The sequence below is a fragment of the Furipterus horrens genome, unplaced genomic scaffold, assembly GCF_987537825.1.
Source record: "Furipterus horrens unplaced genomic scaffold, mFurHor1.1.pri manual_scaffold_1, whole genome shotgun sequence".
In the NCBI taxonomy this organism is placed as follows: domain Eukaryota; kingdom Metazoa; phylum Chordata; class Mammalia; order Chiroptera; family Furipteridae; genus Furipterus; species Furipterus horrens.
Genome location: NW_028327171.1, coordinates 44,208,739 through 44,228,476, shown reverse-complemented (window position 1 = coordinate 44,228,476; position 19,738 = coordinate 44,208,739). Strand labels below are relative to the sequence as shown.

General features: G+C 38.4%; 1 protein-coding gene across 1 annotated transcript in view; it reads left to right on the top strand.

Moving 5' to 3' along the window:
* Positions 1-18,945, top strand: part of MCCC1 (methylcrotonyl-CoA carboxylase subunit 1) — a 52,064-nt gene extending 33,119 nt beyond the window's left edge. The window contains exons 11-19 of the mRNA XM_090274431.1: positions 51-234; positions 2,562-2,671; positions 4,138-4,354; positions 5,884-5,970; positions 11,041-11,090; positions 14,497-14,634; positions 16,145-16,252; positions 17,798-17,869; positions 18,576-18,945. Of these exons, the coding sequence (XP_090130557.1) occupies positions 51-234; positions 2,562-2,671; positions 4,138-4,354; positions 5,884-5,970; positions 11,041-11,090; positions 14,497-14,634; positions 16,145-16,252; positions 17,798-17,869; positions 18,576-18,704 (1,095 nt within the window). The 3' untranslated portion in view covers positions 18,705-18,945. The remainder of the gene's footprint in view (positions 1-50; positions 235-2,561; positions 2,672-4,137; positions 4,355-5,883; positions 5,971-11,040; positions 11,091-14,496; positions 14,635-16,144; positions 16,253-17,797; positions 17,870-18,575) is intronic.
* The last annotated feature ends 793 nt before the right edge of the window (positions 18,946-19,738 follow it).

Genomic DNA, 19,738 nt, shown 5'->3' with positions numbered 1-19,738 from the left:
GCTGCTTTAAGGTGGATTTTTATAAGAAGTGCCTACTCTTCTATTACCAGGTTGCAGCCGGAGAGAAGATTCCTTTAAGCCAGGAAGAAATAACTCTGCAAGGCCATGCGTTTGAGGCAAGAATATATGCAGAGGACCCTCACAGTGACTTCATGCCTGGGGCTGGGCCGCTGGTGCATCTCTCCACACCCCCAGCAGATCTTTCCACCAGGATTGAAACTGGTGTCCGGCAAGGTAAACGGCAATAAAACAAAGAGTCTTCTTGAATTTTTAGTGCATTATTATTTTCGGACAGGGTCTTTTCCCTGTGTCTTGTGGAAGTGTCTAGTATTTTTTAAAATAAAGGATTTAATTCATTTCTCAGTAATCTTTATTTTTCCTTCTGAAATAATTATTTTTAAAGAATCACTAGCAATTTTAATTAATAAGCTATCTTTCTAAATGCAGCAGTACTCAGTCAAACCTAAGCAACAGATATGTTGTGTGTATTGTTTTATATTTTTACTTTGCCCAGTGGTTCCAAAAATGGTTTAAGGGGACTGATATTCACTGTCCTTCAGGTACTCTGCCTTCAAGTCAATCTGGAGAATTAATATACAAACAGTGCAAGCTAAACAATAATAAAAGAAATTCAAAAGTAAAAAAATAACAGTGTAAGAGCTATCACAATTCTGCCTGTGATTAATAATAACGGTCATAACTAACAATTATGTAGCACTTATGTACAGGTGCTGTTCTAGGTGATTTTTCTACATAGGCTCCTTTAACCAGGAGAACTACCCTATGAGTAGGCATCATTATTACCCTCATTTTCTAGATGAGGAAACCAGGACCCAGAAAAGGTAAGTGACTTGCCCAAGATCGCCATGATTCAGATCCAGGCGGTCTGGCTCCAGAGTCCGTGCTCTGAGCCACCACTGTCTGTTGCCCCCTTGACTTGAGTTGTAGAGCAGTTACAGCAATTCTCAGGACTAAGAAATAATGTTAGACACTTTTTTAAAGAAGAAGTCTAGAGTGGATTTGAGTAGGCAGATTGAACAACATAAAAGCACAGAGAGGAGAACTCAACTAAAGGTATGTTTGAAGAACTGTAACAAAATACGTGGCTGGGAAAATGCTTTTGGGTGTTAAGTCGTTGGAGATGTGGCTGGAGACCATACGTAGGCTGAGAGCAAATCATATTGGGTCTTGAAAGCCAAAATGAGGAATTAGAGTTTCTTGATAAATTGGCAACATTTTGATAGCTCTTGGCTAAACCACAACAAGGTCTAGTAGTACATTTTTTAACTCAACAGCAGAACATCTTGGAAAGAAAAGAGGGCCCTTGCAATAGAAAGAAAAACTCTGTGGGGCAAGCAGAGCTTTCAGTGTTAATTTAATGACGGTGCTTAGAGGATAACATGTTAATTCTGAGAAGGACCCCCACCCCCCCCAGGTTCACATCTTTAAAGATTTTTATTTGTTTTATTTTTAGAGAGGGGAAGGATGGGAGAAAGAGAGGGAGAGAAACAGATCAGTTGCCTCTTGTACTGGGGACCAGCACACAGCCCAGGCATGTGCCCTAACTGGAGATTGAACCGGCAACCTTTTGCTTTGTGGGACAATGCTCAACCAACTGAGCCATGCTGGTCGGGTCAGGTTCACATCTTGACACTGGGAAGGATAATCTAGTCCAAGAAGCTTCTCCTAGCACTCCTCTTCTGTGTTCCCTGAGCCCCTGTGCATTCTTTAGACATTGCCCTTATTATATTATCTTACAGTAATTAGTCCTTGTCGAGTTTCTCCATCAGATTGTAAGATTTTTAAGGGAGGGACCATCGTCCATGTTATATTTGCAGCACATTGCTCAAGCCTAAGCCTAGAAGGTGTTCAATATGTGTTAGTGGTGGGTGGATGGGTGAGTGAATGGATAAGGGAGTGTAATCCAACCCTTTGATTTTATATATGAAGACCCTGGGTTTCAGAGGGATCAAGTGACCTGCCAGAATCACAATAAGACTCTAGAATAGTAATCTTTATAATATACCACATCCTTTTGCCTTGAACTATTTTCTAACTAGTGATTCAGATTCTTGTTCTGTAATTATCATAGTAATGATAGTTGGTATTTGTTTATCAGCTCAGCCAGGTTTGGCACTGGGCACTTTATTGTCAATCCTCCCAACAGCTACAGGATAGAGGGATTATTATCCTTATTTATCTGATGAGGAAACAGGGTGGAGGGAAGGGGATGCTAAGGGCAGAAGTGATTGTGATATGAGAGAGGGGGTTTGCACTAACTTCCAAGGAGATAGGATGGGAAACTAGTCTGTGTGTCACTGAATCACTGTTTTGGGGCTGCTGCTCTTGGATGGCCATGCCCTCCTTAGACATTTGGTAAGTTTTTAAACCCCTTGTATTCAGTTTCTCATGAATACAGTGGTGGTAACAATACCTGTCATGCAGTGGTCTGTGAGGACTGAGTGTGAAATGTACATAAAGCCTTAGCTGAATGCCGTGCTGGTCATACCTTATCCCTTTGGTGTTGACTTTGAGTGGTAATTGTGGTTTTTCGATTTCAGGAGATGAAGTGTCAGTGCATTATGACCCCATGATTGCGAAGCTGGTCGTGTGGGCTGCAGATCGCCAGGCAGCCTTGACAAAACTGAGGTACAGCCTTCGTCAGTACCATGTGAGTGACCTGGGGCCACGTTGGTGACCCTGCTGCTCTCTGTGTCTCTATCGCCAAGCATGTCTGTCATGATTGGTCAGCCCTTGTCCTTGTCAACTTATTTCCACCGACTACACATATGTCACTAACAAAATAATGTTACTTGGGAGAATTTCCCATGGGTTTGAGGACTTCTTGATTTCAGCTAGAAAAGGAAGATTGCAGGACTGAACCTATTAGTGTCAGTGTTATGCTCAGTGAAATCCGATATGAAATTCCTATTCATCCTGTAAATAAGGTCAGCTACCCAAGTGTGGCCTGCAGCTTGGTATTATTTTCTCCAAAGGTAAATAATTTTATTCAGTATTATTTGTTTGATAGTTTGGTACTTTTCTGTAGCATGTTAATTTTCTTGGTGCAGCAAGACCCATACCAGCTGATTTAACTTCATAGAAGGATTTCTTACTAACCCATGATATTCTAATTGTTATATGTCCTTATTTTGATCAAACCTTTGATCTCTGTGGCTCTGACCACACTGGCCTCCTTACCATTCCCTAGATACACAGCATGGAACACTGTGTTCCTGTTTTCTCTTCCAGAATGTTCTTCCCCAGGTGATCATAGGACTCCCTTCTGCCATCCTCAGCCACTGCTCACCTCCTCAGAGTCCTTTTAAGGCTTCCCCATTTAAAATAGGACCCTTTGCTGTCCTCTGTCCCCTTAGCCAGCCTTATTTTTCTTCATATCACCTGACATTGTATTAGAATTTTTTTTATAGATATTGTTTCTTTCTTCCCCTAGAACGTAAACTCTATTAGGGTAAGGACTTTGTGTGTGTCGTTCTTCACTGTGTCCCCCAGAATCTCGATCAGAGCCTGGCATCTAAAAGGTGCTCAGTACATGGCAAAGGAATGACTGAATGACTGAATAAATGAGTGAATGAACGAACAAATGAACGAATAAATGAGAGGCTCAGATAGCTGGTTTTACCCCTGATTTCATTTATTGGGTTAATTTTTATATCTTTTTTATTTTTTTATCAGTGTGTAAAATTTGGGTTTTAGTGTTGAAAGGAAGCTCTTTTGAGGTCATTTAATCCTGTCCCCTCCCGAGTGTAGTAATCCTGCCTTCTGTTTAGGGAGTGTTCTGGGTGCCAGGTCTTCAAAGTCTTGCGTCTAAATCTCATTTCAGTTTCTTAATATTTATCACTTTCCTGATCTGAGTCAATCAAATGTCTTCTCCACACTACCTACACTAAACCACTTCCTGTGGCCTCTTTATCATAGTAAAATGTAGTTTTAAGTGTTAAGTCCAGATATATAGTGATGGCGAAGTGGGTTTTTTAAAAAATTTGTTTGTTTTGTTTTCCTGAGAGTTGTCCATAGTAGATAACACTTAGCAAATGGAGCAGAAGCCATGCAAATGTTTTCCTGAATATGTTGGTTTCCCATTCACTGGGGGCGTGGGCTTTATTCTCTTTCCAGATTGTCGGACTGCACACCAACATTGACTTCCTCCTCAGCCTGTCTGGCCACCCGGAGTTTGCAGCTGGGAACGTGCACACTGATTTCATCCCTCAGCACCGTGCAGCACTGTTGCCGGGTCGGAAGGCTGCAGCCAGAGAGTTTTTATGCCAGGCAGCTCTGGGGCTCATCCTCAGGGAGAAAGCTATGTCTGATGTTTTCAAAATTCAGTCACAGGGTACGGAGTGCGTGTCCGTTTCCTCTGCTTGTTGAGATTTTATGAATAAATATTGAACATGCTTTACTTTCTTTATGCCACTCTTGCCTCCCTTTTCTTCTCTTAGTGATTGACACCATCCTCTACTAATGTGCTTTTAGGATGAAATAGAGCTCTTCACATATTCTGGATGCACCCCATAAACACTTTTTAAACCCTTTAACTATAACTTAACTAATAGCCTAACAACATAGAGATGGATCTCTTTTCAACCAAACGCTTATTCTTGCCGCAGCCCACACTGACGTCTGCCAACTTCTTTTACTCAGCACTCCTTGGGGCCTTCTCTGTTGTAGCCTCTCTACCTGCAGCTACTTCCTGGGTCCTGGAGACTGAAGGCAGGGCACTGGAGTCTCTCAGATTCCCTCAGGTTCCCCAGGATTTATTGTTGAGTTATTCTCTCCTCTCTTTCTTCATTTTGTGATCACATTTCTTACAACTAGAGACCTGGGTAGTTCATCGTGTCATAGAATCTGAGTGTGGGAAAGACTGTGACAGAGATTCACTCTGATTGCCACCTGGTGCGTCCCTGCTTCAGCGTCCCCACTGAGGTGTTGCCCAGCATCCTGACAGCTCTGGAAGCTGGAAATTCATGATGAAAATTCATTAGCTTATTACAGTTTCAGTCAGTTCTCCTTTCAAAAGTGCTTCCCTCTAAACTGAGCAAAATCTGAATTCTCCCAAACTTGCTGCATAATATCTGCTTAAGCAAACTCTGACCTTTGGAGCAAATAGGGGGGAAAAAAATCCATTTACCATTATTGTTAGGATTATTATATCGTTAAAAGATCCTACTATTCGGATCATTAATTTGTAGATTCATTCAAGAAAGTTACATTGGAGATTTGTGTTCTAGCCTCATTTTGTCCTGTTACATTAAATGAAATGCATCTAAATGTGCCCCACTCACTAAAAATAAATAAAATCTTTAAAAACAAACAAACAAATAAATATGCCCCATATGGTAATCCTAAGCCTGTAGCATTTTTAGAGTATCCTCTTACTCTCACCTTTTTTAAAAAATTTATAGCCCGCACAGATATGAACTTCAGAATAAATTGCTCCGATTTAGCTATGTGGTAGCTTCTGGACATTGTCCAACAGAGGGTGTACACTCAAACACCTCCAGGCTGCACCAAGAACAGAGGAGAATCACAGAGGCCAGGTGAAAGAAAACTAGTAAGTGGTGGAGATTTGGGTGACCTGGAATGCCATTGGCCCATCAAAAGGGATGACCACTGTGCAGCTTCTGCCACCAGAGGGTGACAGTTTAGGCTGCAAAGATTCTCATCCTTTAAGAGAGGTTGACATTTTACATATGATATTCCCTGAGATGTAAATCAAAATATCTAATTAAATTTAAAGCAATGAGAAGAGCAGAGAAAACATATGTGAGCTGTCAGTATAGAACTGTGTTTTCTGTTTCCTTTTGCAAGTTATAAATTTAGTAGGCTTGATGTTCATAAATTTATTGTTGAATTTTTTTCTAGATCAATATTCTCCTTTTGCATCCAGCAGTGGAAGAAGGCTGAATATCTCTTACGCCAGAAACATGACTCTTAAGGATGGTAAAAACAGTAAGTAATGTTTTATTAGAAGAGAAATGTGCTTTACAGAAATATATCACATTTACTGGGGAAAAAAAAATGGATTCAGCCTGGCCACAGTCAATCAGTTACAGTTTTTAAAGATCCCTGACCTAAACATTGGAAGGACGTATGCCAGAGTGATAGAACTGATTGGCTCTGGTTGGTAAAGTTAATGACTTTTATTTTCCTTCATTACTCTTTTTATATTTTGTAATATTCTAAAAATAGGTCATAAAACATACATAGCAAAATGACTGAAATGAAATTTGCCAGCGTTTTAGTGAGGATACCATTGGATGTTGGGATTTTTTTTTTTATTTTGTAAGGGAGAAGAAGGGAGGGAGGGAGAGAGACAGACAGACATCAGTGTGAGAGAGACACATCAATTGGTTGCCTCCTGCATGCACCACAACCAGGGATTGAACTCTCAACCTAGGCATGTGCCCTGACCTGGAATTGAACCAACAACCTTTTGGTGCTCAGAACGATGCTCCAGCCAAATGAGCCAGTTGGCCAGGGCCCATCGTGGGATTTGAGGCGATCTTTTTTCCCTCACTTCTTTGTACTTTCATTGCCTTGCAGTTTTTCTTCAGTGAGAATGTATAATATTAGTTTTTTTTTTTAATTTCTTTTACCCTTTCCTCCCCTCTTGAAAAAAAATTTTTTTTTATTATTGAATTTGAGAGAGAGAGAGAGAAAAATCAATTTGTTATTCCACTCATATATGCATTCTTGGTTGATTCTTGCATGTGTCCTGACCAGGGATCAAACCTGCAGCCTTGGCATATAGGGACAACGCTCTAACTAAATGAACTACCTAGGTAGGGCTGTGTTACTTTTAAATAAGAAAAACTATCCAAAGCTACTCCAGGGAGGGAAGATTACCCACTGCTCAGGCAGTATTTCAGGTGGAAGTAAGTTACTAAAGAGCCATAATTTATTAAGTGCCTTATCACATGTAAATTTTTATCTTCACACTTAATAAGGGGGAGTCACTGTTATGCCACATATGACTGATGAAATAGAGGCATAACTGGTACAATAACTTACTCAAGACTAGTAAGTTGGCAGGGCCATGATTGACACCTAATCTTTCTGCCCCTGATTCCTATGCTATTTCCATCGCTTTCCCAGTGGCAAGTTGATTTTTGATTGCAAACTAATTTGAGTAGGCTAGGGATGGGGGCTGATTTATTGTAACTGGAGAGGCTGACACCTCAGCCAGAGTAGTTTATAAATTTTTGGCTGGAGCAGGGTGCCAGAGGGACCAGAATCATGTGATAGCTGGAGGTTGAATCCCTCTGCTACAGTACAGTTTCCGTGGGAAGCCAGAGGGGTGCAGAGTCAGAGCCGGGAGGGCTGGGTAACGTTGAAGGTGAGGTATCATTGAACTGTGACAGCTCCGTGATAAAAACGTGCCTGCCGGGTAGAACAGAATCTTCTCCCCAGTTCATCACAGGACCCTCCTCTTTACCTCGATTCTGTGTAGGCATCCACTCACTTCTTAACAAATTCTTTGTTCACACGAGTCATTTGGGTTACAGCTCTTTATATATCTTGTCATCCTGAGCCTAGATGGTCATTACCTTATGTACATTGAGTACATGAGAACAAAATTTGCAAGCGTCTCTTGTAGAGGTAGCATTGTGCAAATGGTTAAGCTATCTGTTTTATGCTGGTGTATTTATTCATTTTACCCTTTAAAAAAATAAGCTCTAAAATGCAGAAGTATCTCACTCTAGACTGAATATGCTGAATACAAGTATCAGCAACAATAAAATTTTAGTGACCTCTTCAACCTAAATTAAACAGAAAAATAACCTGTGTGATTATAATTCAGGTGAGCCAACCGTGTTACCTGGCATAGATCTTCAATAAGGCACTGAGCAATGTTTTGAATTATATTGCATTTCCTGCTATTTTTTTTAATTAAAAAAATAAATATATAATTGAAAAACCAACATGATTTCTGTTTACTGCTTCCTTTGGCAATATGTTTCAACAGTAATCCAGGTCTGAATGTAACAGCTTTCAGAAATGTTATGCTAATCAGCATAACTGTGGTTGAATAGGAGAGTGCACCAAACAAGAATTCTTAGGGTACAGAAGCATTTATGAATCTAAAGTTGAACCAGCTCTTAATGATCTCAGGGAGATGACCAAGTACTTTAAATAAACAAGACTTGAAAGATATTCTCTTCGTTATTAGTGACCATGTTTCACAGAACCCTGCCCTGACCTCAATAATACTAATAGTAGCTAAGGTATATTGTTTGGTATGTGTCAGATATTGTGTTAAGCTCTTTCCATGAATCATTTCCTTTGCATTTTCAGAACAGGCCAATGAGATTGGTGTTATTATTTGTCACTTTTATAAAACCTTTATAAAAGGCTTAGAGAGAATTACAATTTCCTTAAAATCACAGCAGAAGTAATTGGTAGAGCCAGAATTTGAACCCACACTTTAGGGTACATGTGCTTACTTAACACTGCATCATACCTTGTTAAATATATAAGAGGATGTTTAAGATTCTCTTGTGGGGGGTCAAGAGATAGCTAGGGGAAGGAAGGACAAGTTGGGTTATCCTATAATATATAAAAGAGTTTAGATTTTCTGGCAATGTCTTTACTATGATTCTAATGGCTCTTATGTCATTTAAATTCTTTTTATATTTTATAAATTGAAAGACTGATGTGGATGTGGGGTAATTGGATGTATTTTCTCGTAAAAGGGGTTACAGATATTGACAATATAGAGGGTGTAGACGTTTCACTTATTCATATATTTAGTACAAAGTTTTTTGAAAAAATAGATATTCTGAATAATGTGAAGAGAAAAAAGATGTCTTTGTCGCTGTATATTTCTCTTAAGGAATTCACCACTTGGCAAAGGAGAAGTGTGTGTGTTGGGAAGATAGATGGCATAGTGGTTAATAATGCAGGCCCTGGAGTTAGACAGTATGGGTTTGAATTCGGGCTCCCTTGTTTTCTGTGACCTTGAGCAAGTCATATACTCTGTGTAAGCATCAAGTGTCCTCAGCCGTACATGGGCATGGTAGTGGTGATTACTTCCTTGTGTTGCTGTAGATATTAAATGAAACAACACATCTAAAGCACTTAGCTCATTGTATGGCATATAGCAAGCAGTCAATAAACATTAGCTGTCATCATCATCATTAGTATTATTAAACTATCCACTTGCTACTATTGAAAAAATAAAGTGATAGGTCACATGTTAACTACAGTAAAGTTGGTTGCAGAATGATATGTATAACAATGTCCTGCTTTTATAAAAGAAAAAACAAACTTGAATATGTATCTTGAAAGATCCAATAGGATTCACATGTTCAAGTGTTTACTAGTACTTACATCTGGGCAATAGAGAGGACTTTCAGGCCTTGTGAACATCTTTATTTTTGCAATTCTTTTTTTAAACAACTAATAAAGAGAAAAATTACTCTATAATAACAGTGGATGAGGGGAGAATCATAATGGTATTTAAATGCAGAAGCCGAAATGTACAGAGCACAGAGGATTCATTCCACGTAGACACACTTACCAAGTGAGCACGATGTGACCGAGGGGTGAGGTTTCAGCTGGAGAGGCGTGAGCAAAGGGGCACAGCGAGCTGGAGGGCTGAGGCACATGTGGAGAATATGAATTGGCTCATTTTCCCATTTGGTTGGACCCAGGGCTATGTAATAGGAATGGTGGGAAATGAGACAGAGTTTGGTGCTCTTGGTACAAAACCAAGTACTTTGAATGTGGTAGGGATGTACCAGGAAGCATCAGCTGGAACGGTTGAGACAGGAAGCAGGAAGTCCTGGGAGGACCTCAGAGCCAGCCAGGCCTGAGGGCCACCTGTCTGAATCAGGGTAGGGCAATGGAAGTGGAAGGGAAGAATTGGGTAGGACAGGTATTCAAAAGGAAGAGTTTGGTGGCTCTGTGGTGGCCCTTGGAGGTACAAATCAAAGGAGAAGGCAAGAATGACAGGTTTTAAACCTGGATGACAAAAGTGAACAACATTGCCAGTCATGGAGCTCACAGGTCAGGACGTAAAGGAGAAGGCAGGAGATGATTTATTTGACCTACTGTGTTCATTTTATTTTATTATATATTTTAAAGCTTTTATTTATTTTTAGGAAGAGGGGAAGAAAGGGAAAGAAACATTGTTGTGTAAGAGAAACAGTCAGTTGCTTCTCATACACCCCCACCCGAGAACCTGGCCGGCAACCCAGACATGTACCCTGACTGGGAATCAAACCAACAACCCTTCAGTTCTCATCCGACACTCAATCCACTGAGCCACACCAGTCAAGGCGCCACTGTGTTCATTTTAAAGTACGGATGGAACATCTATCTGAGAATGACTAGTTGGAGTTCTGGAGAAGGAAGATCAGGGCTGGGAACAGATTTGAGCTGGCAGCATCAAAATGATGGTTGAAGTGTCAGGACTAGATGAAATGACTTTGGTCTGCATTCTTTCTCTACCCTGAGAAAGTTTTGATTTCCATCTCCCAGGATCATCTTTAACCAATTCTATAGTCACATAATAATATGAATATATTGTGTGTTATATTTGTACAAGTCTTTACAACTTATACAGTACTTTCACATTGATGTGAAATCATTGTTATATCTCATATCCATTTAATGGGTCAAATGGACCAGAAAATCAAGACTCAGATTTTAAATGACCTAGTCAAGATCACAGCGGTAATTATGCCACTCTGATGGCAGATTTGGGTCTTAAACCAGAATTTTTTTCCCCAATTAATTGCATTTTCTACTATAACACTGCTGCCTTCCTTATAGAGGGAAAAATATCTAAAATAGCCTATAACCTTAAAAAGCTAAAGCTCCATTTCTAAAAAGTTTGAAATCCACCTGTATTGAAACCTGCCTGATAGGTTTTCTTTTTTTATCGTTATTGCCAGAGAGTTAACAGACCTTGATATCCCTAATAGTTAGTTATCTTTAGGTTGAAAGTCACATATATGAAATCTCGGTTACTGAATAAATGAAGGTCTTCTAATTTTGTTTATTTTTTCCCTGAAGATGTAGCCATAGCTGTAACATATAACCATGATGGGTCATATAGCATGCAGGTAAGCCTTACTGGGTTTTTTCTACTGTGCACAGCTAAATCTGATCTCTCTCATACTGAGTATGGTCTTTTTACACTCCCAGTTTCTCTGAGGTCATTGAATATTATGTCTGTAGTTAGAAGAGGTTGTGTGCTTTTATTTCAGGCCAGTTTGGGGAAATTGCCTCCTATACAGTTTCTAATTGTTTACTCAGTTTGGATGTGATTCCAAACTTGGCAAAAAATAATAGCTTTGAATCAGACACCTATCAAGCCCCTAAAGTGTGTGGATATATTTGTATCTAAAGCAGCATTTCTCAAACTTGGTCTCAGGACCTCTATACTTTCTTTAAAATCATTAACACTCCCTAAAGAGCTTTTGTTTGTATTTGTTACATCTATTAATTTTTTAGTTTTCAGAAAATGAAACAGAACATTTTTGTTTTTTATTATTTAATAGAAGTAACATAAAATTTACCATTTTAACCACCTTTAAGTGTACAGTTTAGTGGCATTACTGAATCACATTGTTGGGCAACCATCACCACCGTCCATCTATAGAACTTTTCCCTTCTTGCAAAACTGAAATGCTACACCCATTAAACAGGGGCACTACACTCCTCCCTTCCCCAGCCCCTGGCAACCACCATTCCCCTTTGTGTCTCTATGAATCTAACTGCTAGGTACCTCATATAAGTGGAATCATTCAGCATTTGTCCTTTTCTATCTGGCTTATTTCACTTACCATAATATATTTAAGGTTCTTCCATGTTATATCATGTGTCCGAATTTCCTTTTTTAAGGCTGAATAGTATTTTATTGAATGTACATACCACACTTTGTCTGTTCATCCATCTATTGATAGATACTTGGTTTGCATCCACCTCTTGGCTATTGTGAATAATGCTATGAACATTGGTGTACAAGAATCTGTTCAAGACCCTGTTTTCAATTCTTCTGGGCATATACCCAGAAGTAGAATTGCTGGATCATAAATATGGTAGTTCTGTTTTTGTTTTTAAATCTGCATCCAAGAATATGTTTACTGGTTTTAGAGAAAGAGGCAGGAGGTAGAGAGAGAGAAACATCAATGTGAGAGAGAAACATAGATAGGCTGCCTCCCTTACACCCCTCAACCGGGGATCAAACCCACAACTTAGGTATGTGCCCTGTCCGGAATTGAACCCGTAGCCTTTTGGTGCACAGGACTACACTCCAACCAAGTGAGCCAACTTGCCAGGGCTGTTTTTAATTTTTTGTGGAGCTACCATTCTGTTTTTCATAGTTATGGCATGATTTAACATTCCCACCAACAGTGCACAAGGGTTCCAATTTCTCCACATCCTTGCCAACATTTATTTTGTTTTTTTTTTTCTTCTTTGTTATAAAAGCCATTTTAATGGGTATAAAGTACTGTTTCATTGTGGTGTTGATTTGCATTTCCCTCATGACTAATGATGTTGAGCTAATTGGCTATTTGTATATCTTCTTTGGAGAAATGCCTATTCAAGTCCTTTGCCCATTAAAAAAAAAAAAATCAGGTTGGTTTTTTTGTTGTTGTTATTGGGTTGTAGGATAAATTTAAAACCTAAGATTCCATAAGCAAACATTCAATTGCTACCAGACCGATAACATTATCACATGTCCTGCAGTCTAGAAAATTCTACTCTATACTTGTGAGAGACTGTGGGTTAAAAAAGAGCATATAACATTAGTATTATTATGAAATGGTTTGATTTTACCTCAAGGTATGCACAGGTTATACTTGGAGAATCTTTAGTCAAAATTTTTATGCTTCCCCTCAATTATAAGACATCGATTACACTGGCAAAATGAAATGCTGAAAGGATTAAAAAACAATAGCATGAACTCAACCAAATTCCTCTAGTAAGATACAAATTCAGAGAATAGAATAAATCATTTGTAATAAGAGCTAAAAGATTTCAAGTCCTGCAAAAATGGATTTATCAATTATAAGCTTTAGATTGCCCAACACTTTGAGACACATTAGTTTTCTTTTTCTGAGATTCAGAAAAATTATGGGGAGTCTATCTCCTTTAATATATGTGAGTTATAACTCATACTGGTACCTCTGGTTGGTTGGTTTTTCCTTTTTTAAAAATTTTTCAATTGCTGTTGATGTACAGTATTATATGAGTTTTAGGTGTACAGCATAGAGATTAGACATCTATATAACTTACAAAGGATCCCTCCAATAAATCTAGTACCCATCCGACACCACACATAGTTATAACAATGTTATTGACTATGTTCCCTGAGCTGTACTTTACATCCCATGACTCTTCATTCCCTTTTTAAAATAACTTCAGTTTCCTAAAGCTGTCTTGGGAGTCTTTGTGTCATTCAGTATACCAAAATGGAGAATTTTATAAGTATTTAAAATATTATAAATTTTATATAATATTGATTTGGGGACCCCTTTTGTCCCTTGACAAATGGTAAATTGGCAGATTTGCTGTAATTTGTTCACAGAACTACATCCACAAATTTAGGACATGCTATTGTAAATCTTTAAACAAAACTGTTCCCAATCTAACCTTTATGTCCTGAGAATTTTACAAATTTTTAAATTGTTGTTTGTCTAGGTTACAGAGCAGAGTACAATGTCTTATTTAATTTAGGATAGATGAAAGCAATGTATACATATCGCAGTATGATCTATTTTATCTTAGCCTACATAATGTATTTGAAAAGAATAGCCACAGGACTTTGACACGAGATGAAAAATATAGAGTGAAGATTTAAATGGATTTTCTGTATGTCAGGGAAATTTTGTTTGAGTATATACATAAGTATATTCTTTAAAACAGAAAGGTTTTATGTCCTTTTGCCAGCTGCCTTGGAAGATTAAGTGTGAAGTCTGTTCTTAGGCACTCTCTGTTTGAGTGAGAAAATTGTGCTCAATTTCCAGCTAATTTATTTTCTTAAATCATAACTGAAACCATAAATTGGATCTACATGCTGGTGAGATAAAAGAAATACCATCTAATTATGTGGCTCTGGCCTTTTTCATTACTGACTTTGGCACAGTAAAACTAAACTTGACTTTGGGTACTCAGAAATGAATACAAACATATAATATATATACTCAACCGAAATTTAATAATTTCACTTAATTTGATTTGATTTTCTATTTTACCTTTATTACTATTCATGCATGAACCTTTATATATAACATTATGAGTGCTATGAATATGTTATATAACTGTTTTTCTTTGAATCTTCTTACTACTGCTTCTATCTAGAGTATTTTGTTTATGAATCTTGGGTAAGTTTCTACATAATTTAAAAAAAATTTTTACTTGATAACTTTTGAAACTATTAATACTAAAGAATTCTGATTTTATTAATTATGTAGGGTTGTTTGTTTGTTTTAAGGATCTTTTCTGTTTTTTTCTTTTTTTCAGATTGAAGATAAAACTTTCCAAGTCCTTGGAGATCTCCTTAGTGAGGGAGACTGCACTTACCTGAAATGCTCTATTAATGGAGTTACTAGTAAAACTAAGCTAATTTTACTGGAAAATACAATTTACCTGTTTTCTGTGGTAAGATCTCTTCTTTGTAATAACACTGTTAGTGTTGGGGAGAAAATTGCTTGACCAGAGACAAAGAGATTAGAAAGATCCATTTCCTTCAGTCACTGCTGTGACTGTTCTCTGTGTTTCCCTCTCCACTCTGCTTCTTTGCCGTATTCCTGCCTTCTCCTGTTCTTTTCTTCACACAGATTCTCATCTATAGTTACATATCAATTTTCTTGCTTTAATTCTGAAACATGACCTTCCACCCTTCTTGTCAGAGAGTATGTCCCTGCTCAGTGGGACTCTTCTCTCAGGGATTTGATGCCTTAACACGTTTCCCAACCACCATCCCCCTGGTACTTGGAATCACCAGGAATTGGGAGGAGGTGACCGGGAGAGGAGTCTGGACCAGGTGCTCCTTGTGGGCAAAGTGTGCAGGAGGAAGGTGTGTGGGTTAGTGGTGTTCTCCTGACAGATGGTAGAGACAGGCTTTGCCTGGAAGAGAGCTTAATGCTCTGCATGGGCAGAAGAAAGAGAATGGATTATCACATATACTGAAGTCTCTTCAGAGTCTTGTCACATCTGGGAACCATCCTATAGATCCCAGTCTTTAGTAATGAGATGCCTTTAGTATTCAAGTAATTAAACTACTATGTATTGAGTCCAGGATGGTCTCACTTTACCAGGCATTCCTTTCCATAGTCAGTATGCCATAGTCATATGCTGGTAGAGCCAGTGTGATGAGTGGTGAAGAGCATAAGTTCTGGAATATGAAGCTGCTTTGATATAAATTCTGCTCTTACCACTGAGCAGCTGTGTGACCTTGGGTATGTTAAACTCTCTGGGCTTCAGTTCCCCCATCTATAAATAGGGATAATAATCATACCTACTTCATAAGGTTATTGTGATGATTAATGACTCTCTATATAATATATGTAAATATATATTGATACTCATGTATCAGTTCCTGACTTAGACTAAGCACTTGATAGTGGAGATGCTACTAAAAATGGCTTCTCTTTTACCGACAGTTATACATGCTAATTTCTTTCATTCCCTTTGAGGCATGTATACCAATCCTCCTGTGTAATGGGAAACCAAAATTGAGAGGGGTTTAGTAATTTGCTCAAGATCACAAAGCTAGATTAGAACCCTGTTATTAAAGATGGCTAACGTGTATTTTTTTTTTTTTTATGATTTTTTAAAAGATTTTACTTATTTATTTTTAGAGAGAGGGAAAGGAAGGGAGAAAGATAAGGAGAGAAACATCGATGTGCAAGAGAAACATAGATTGGTTGCCTCTCGCACGCCTCCAACTGAGGCTAGCCCACAACCCAGGCATGTGCCCTGACTGGGAATCAAACCAGCAACCTTTCAGTTCAAAGGCCAGTGCTCAGTCCCCTGAACCACACCATCCAGTGCTAAAGTTGACTAACATTTAACAGATAGCTTAAAAACAATTATTACCTCAGGAATATTAGTAAAATTAACAAGAATGAGATCGTGGTTTCATTTCTGGTTTACTTCCAATTTATAGGAAGGAACTGTTCAGTTTGACATTCCAGTCCCCAAATACTTGTCTTCAGTGAGCTCAGAAGGAACTCAGGGAGGTGCCTTAGCTCCCATGGCTGGAACCGTTGAGAAGGTAATCATGTGAATGTATATAGAATAATGTCCAATAAGTCCCAATAAATGTCTTTGTTGAACTTTGCCATATATATTTTTTTCTCTCTCTCTAAATCTTGTTCATTGGAAAGCATTCATTTCAAGAAATCCAGAGTCTGATAGATTCAATTCTATATTACAGTCTTAAGTGAAAATATCCATTTACCTAATTTATGATAAACAGTTATTTTTGAAAGTGGGAATTTCCATAAAAATACAAATAATTTAAATTGACTTTTTATGATTAAAATAGAGTATTCACCAAGCACTATCCAAAATGGCTATTTTTAAAATATTTAACAGCAAACAATTTATTATGGAATAACGACATTTTCTGTAATTTATGTAACTACATCAGTGTTAAATTTGAAAGGCTGGTCTTGGTGAAGAAAACATGGTTTGGTGTTGAGTGCCGTATATATTCAGAGTTGAGATCCATACTGATGTACCCTCAGGTGGTAATAGATCAGTTTCCTGTTATATACTTGAATACAATAGAGTCCCCTCAAATGCATTTAAATCATAAAAATTCAACTGTATGTTCTTGGTTCCTCCTTCCAAAAAAAAAAAAAAAAGAAGAAGAAGAAAAACTATTTAAATAGTTTGAGTGATTTCACCAACAATTCCCTTGGAAAATGTGTGCCTCAGAAGCAGTATGAGCGAGGAGACTTAGATCTGCCTTTAACTCATTCACTCGCAATTCCCACAGGCCTCCCATGATATGGACATCTCTGTGTAGGGTGTGCAACGGGGTCTTATATTTAATTAAAGATGCATGTTTTCCCCACAGCTGGCCCTTAAACCCAGACCACTGATTTCACCTGACACGAAAGCCTCACCCAGCATCGAGTCATTTGGGGGACTTTCAAGGATCTTTCTCATTTTTCACAATTTTGGTTCTACACATTGACTTTAGAGGCTACTTCTGCTTCTACTGTGTGATGTTTCCAAACACTCCTTGATAACCATGTTAACCACAAAAAAAGAGAGAGAGAGAGAAAGTAACAGTGGGATCATATGGGATATATGAGTTCATTTATACATGTAAAAAGGAAAATAGAGATATTTTTCTGGGGTTGCCAATAAGTATAATTCTTTCACATGCATATTGTCTAGACATTTATTGCACTGGACCATGAGGACTTGAAACACTATCCTGGACAAGCTAAAAACTAGAGCAATGGGCAAGGCCCTCTACTCCGACTATGGTGAAGACATTTAAGTATAGCTCTTCCTTGGTGGTGGTATGTCTTGTCTGTACATTCATGAAAAACAAAAGGGTCTCAAGATATGTACGACATATTAATCTGATTCAAGGGACGCTAGACGACTGGGGAAGGAAGTAGTGCCTCCCACTGGCCAGCAGTGCCAGACTGACCTGTAGGGCTCCAATTTGTACACTTGCCTTTGGCAGACAAGACAACCACAGACTCACACTTCAGCTGTGTACGTTTATACATCAGCTCTGTGGACCACGAAGGGCCCCTGTGTTTCCAAATACTGACCTGTCATTCTGAATCTCCAGGTGTTTGTGAAAGCCGGAGACAAAGTAAGAGCCGGAGACTCGCTCATGGTTATGATTGCCATGAAAATGGAGGTGAGTAAAGCATGCGTTCGGGCGCCCAGTGAGCTCGGGAGGTACCAGACCTGGCTGTCCTTTTCCCTTATTTAGCACGTTAGCGCCATTTTAAATATAGAGCCATGGATTGATGAAGCATTAACGGCAGAAAACCAAACAAACCATTCATTCTTCTCATTTTAACTTTGTCATTTTGTCACTTGTCATTTGATTCTAAAATTAATGAAATTATCACTAGCTGGCATTCAGGCAGTAACCCAACGGAATATTAGCCATGCGTGTTTTCCAAGGCCAAACCTGGGGTGCCAGCTGCCAGTATCAGAGTGAAAGCTTCAGTCGTGTTAAATTAGCTGTTGAGGTTTTTAGGTGGTTGGAAAGTGTAGGCCAGTAGTTCTCAGATGCAGCCACATACAGTCACCTGGGAGTTTTTTAAAAACTACTTCCCCACAGCAGTTGAACTGGGATCTCCCCAAAAGTCAGTTGTTGTTAAAAGCTTCCCAGGTGAGATTCTAGTGTGAAGCTTGGGAACCTCACCCTTGAATCGGTCACAGGTGTGTCAGCCCCCAACCACACCAAGAAAATGTTATTTTCTCTGTGTACTGTGATATGAAAAACACCAAAACAATTGGTTTCATGTTTCGCTTGTGTCTGACTTTCCTGACTTGTTACGAGCTTGGTCCTCCTTAGTATCATAACCATTGTGTGCTGTGTCTTGTGTCTGCAGCATACCATACGGGCTCCCAAGGACGGCACGATCAAGAAAGTGTTCTACAAAGAAGGTTCTCAGGCTAACAGGCATGCTCCTTTAGTCGAGTTTGAACAAGAGGAATCTGACAAAAGAGAAGTCAAATAAACCCCCATCAAAGGATTGGCCAAGTAAACGGTATCTATGTATAGCATCTCTACGCCAAAAAGAGACAGTGCCTTCCTGCTTTTCTCAGGATCTCATGAAGAGCAGTTTTAATAAATGATTGTATGATTATGTTAAAGCCCTTTCACATTTGAGAATCAAGCAATTGGGTCACAAATAATAAATTATCTTTAAAATATTTCCTACTAATAAAATTGAGTTATACTTCTTTATTGGAAGCTAATACAGCTGGATTCTGCCTCAAATTTTATTCAATGAAGTTGGGCAGCAACTTTATCAGAAGAGAAAAGGTCATTTAACTAAATGAATTATTTCCCAATTACAATCATGGCAAAAGTGATAGTAACATATTTCAGAGACAGATGACATTGAGCTAAGCTCAACCAAAGTTTTGTTTTTCCCAGCTTATTAGGGAGTTTACGGGCATGGGTGTTATTCTTGTCTTTGTGACCGGGAAGTTTCTGTCTAGTCTGCCTCTGCCTTTATTGCACTTTCTAAAGTTGTACAAATATAGATACAATTTTGCACCATTTAACAACAGATACTGTACTGAGTACTGTAGACAACTATAACACAGTGGTAAATACTCATGTATCTAGCCATATCTAAACATAGAACATGTACAGTAAAAATGTAGCATAAAAGATTTTTAAAATATACACCTATATAGGGCACTCACCATGAATGGAAGTTGCTCTGGTTGGTCAGGGAGTGAGTGGTGAGTGACTGTGAAGGCCTAGGACACACTGTACATGACTGTGGGCTCTATGAACACTGTACGCTTAGGCTACATTAAATGTATTGAAATTTTTTATTTGGCAATACACTGACCTTAGCTTACTGTAACATTTTCATAAACTTTAAAAAAAATTTGACTTTTATAATAACACTAAGCTTAAAATACAAGCACATTATACAGCTGTACAAAAAAAAAAAATGTTTCTTTATATCCTTTTTCTGTAAGCTTTTTTCTATTTAAGCTTTTCTTTTCTTTTTTTTAATAAAAACTAAGAAAA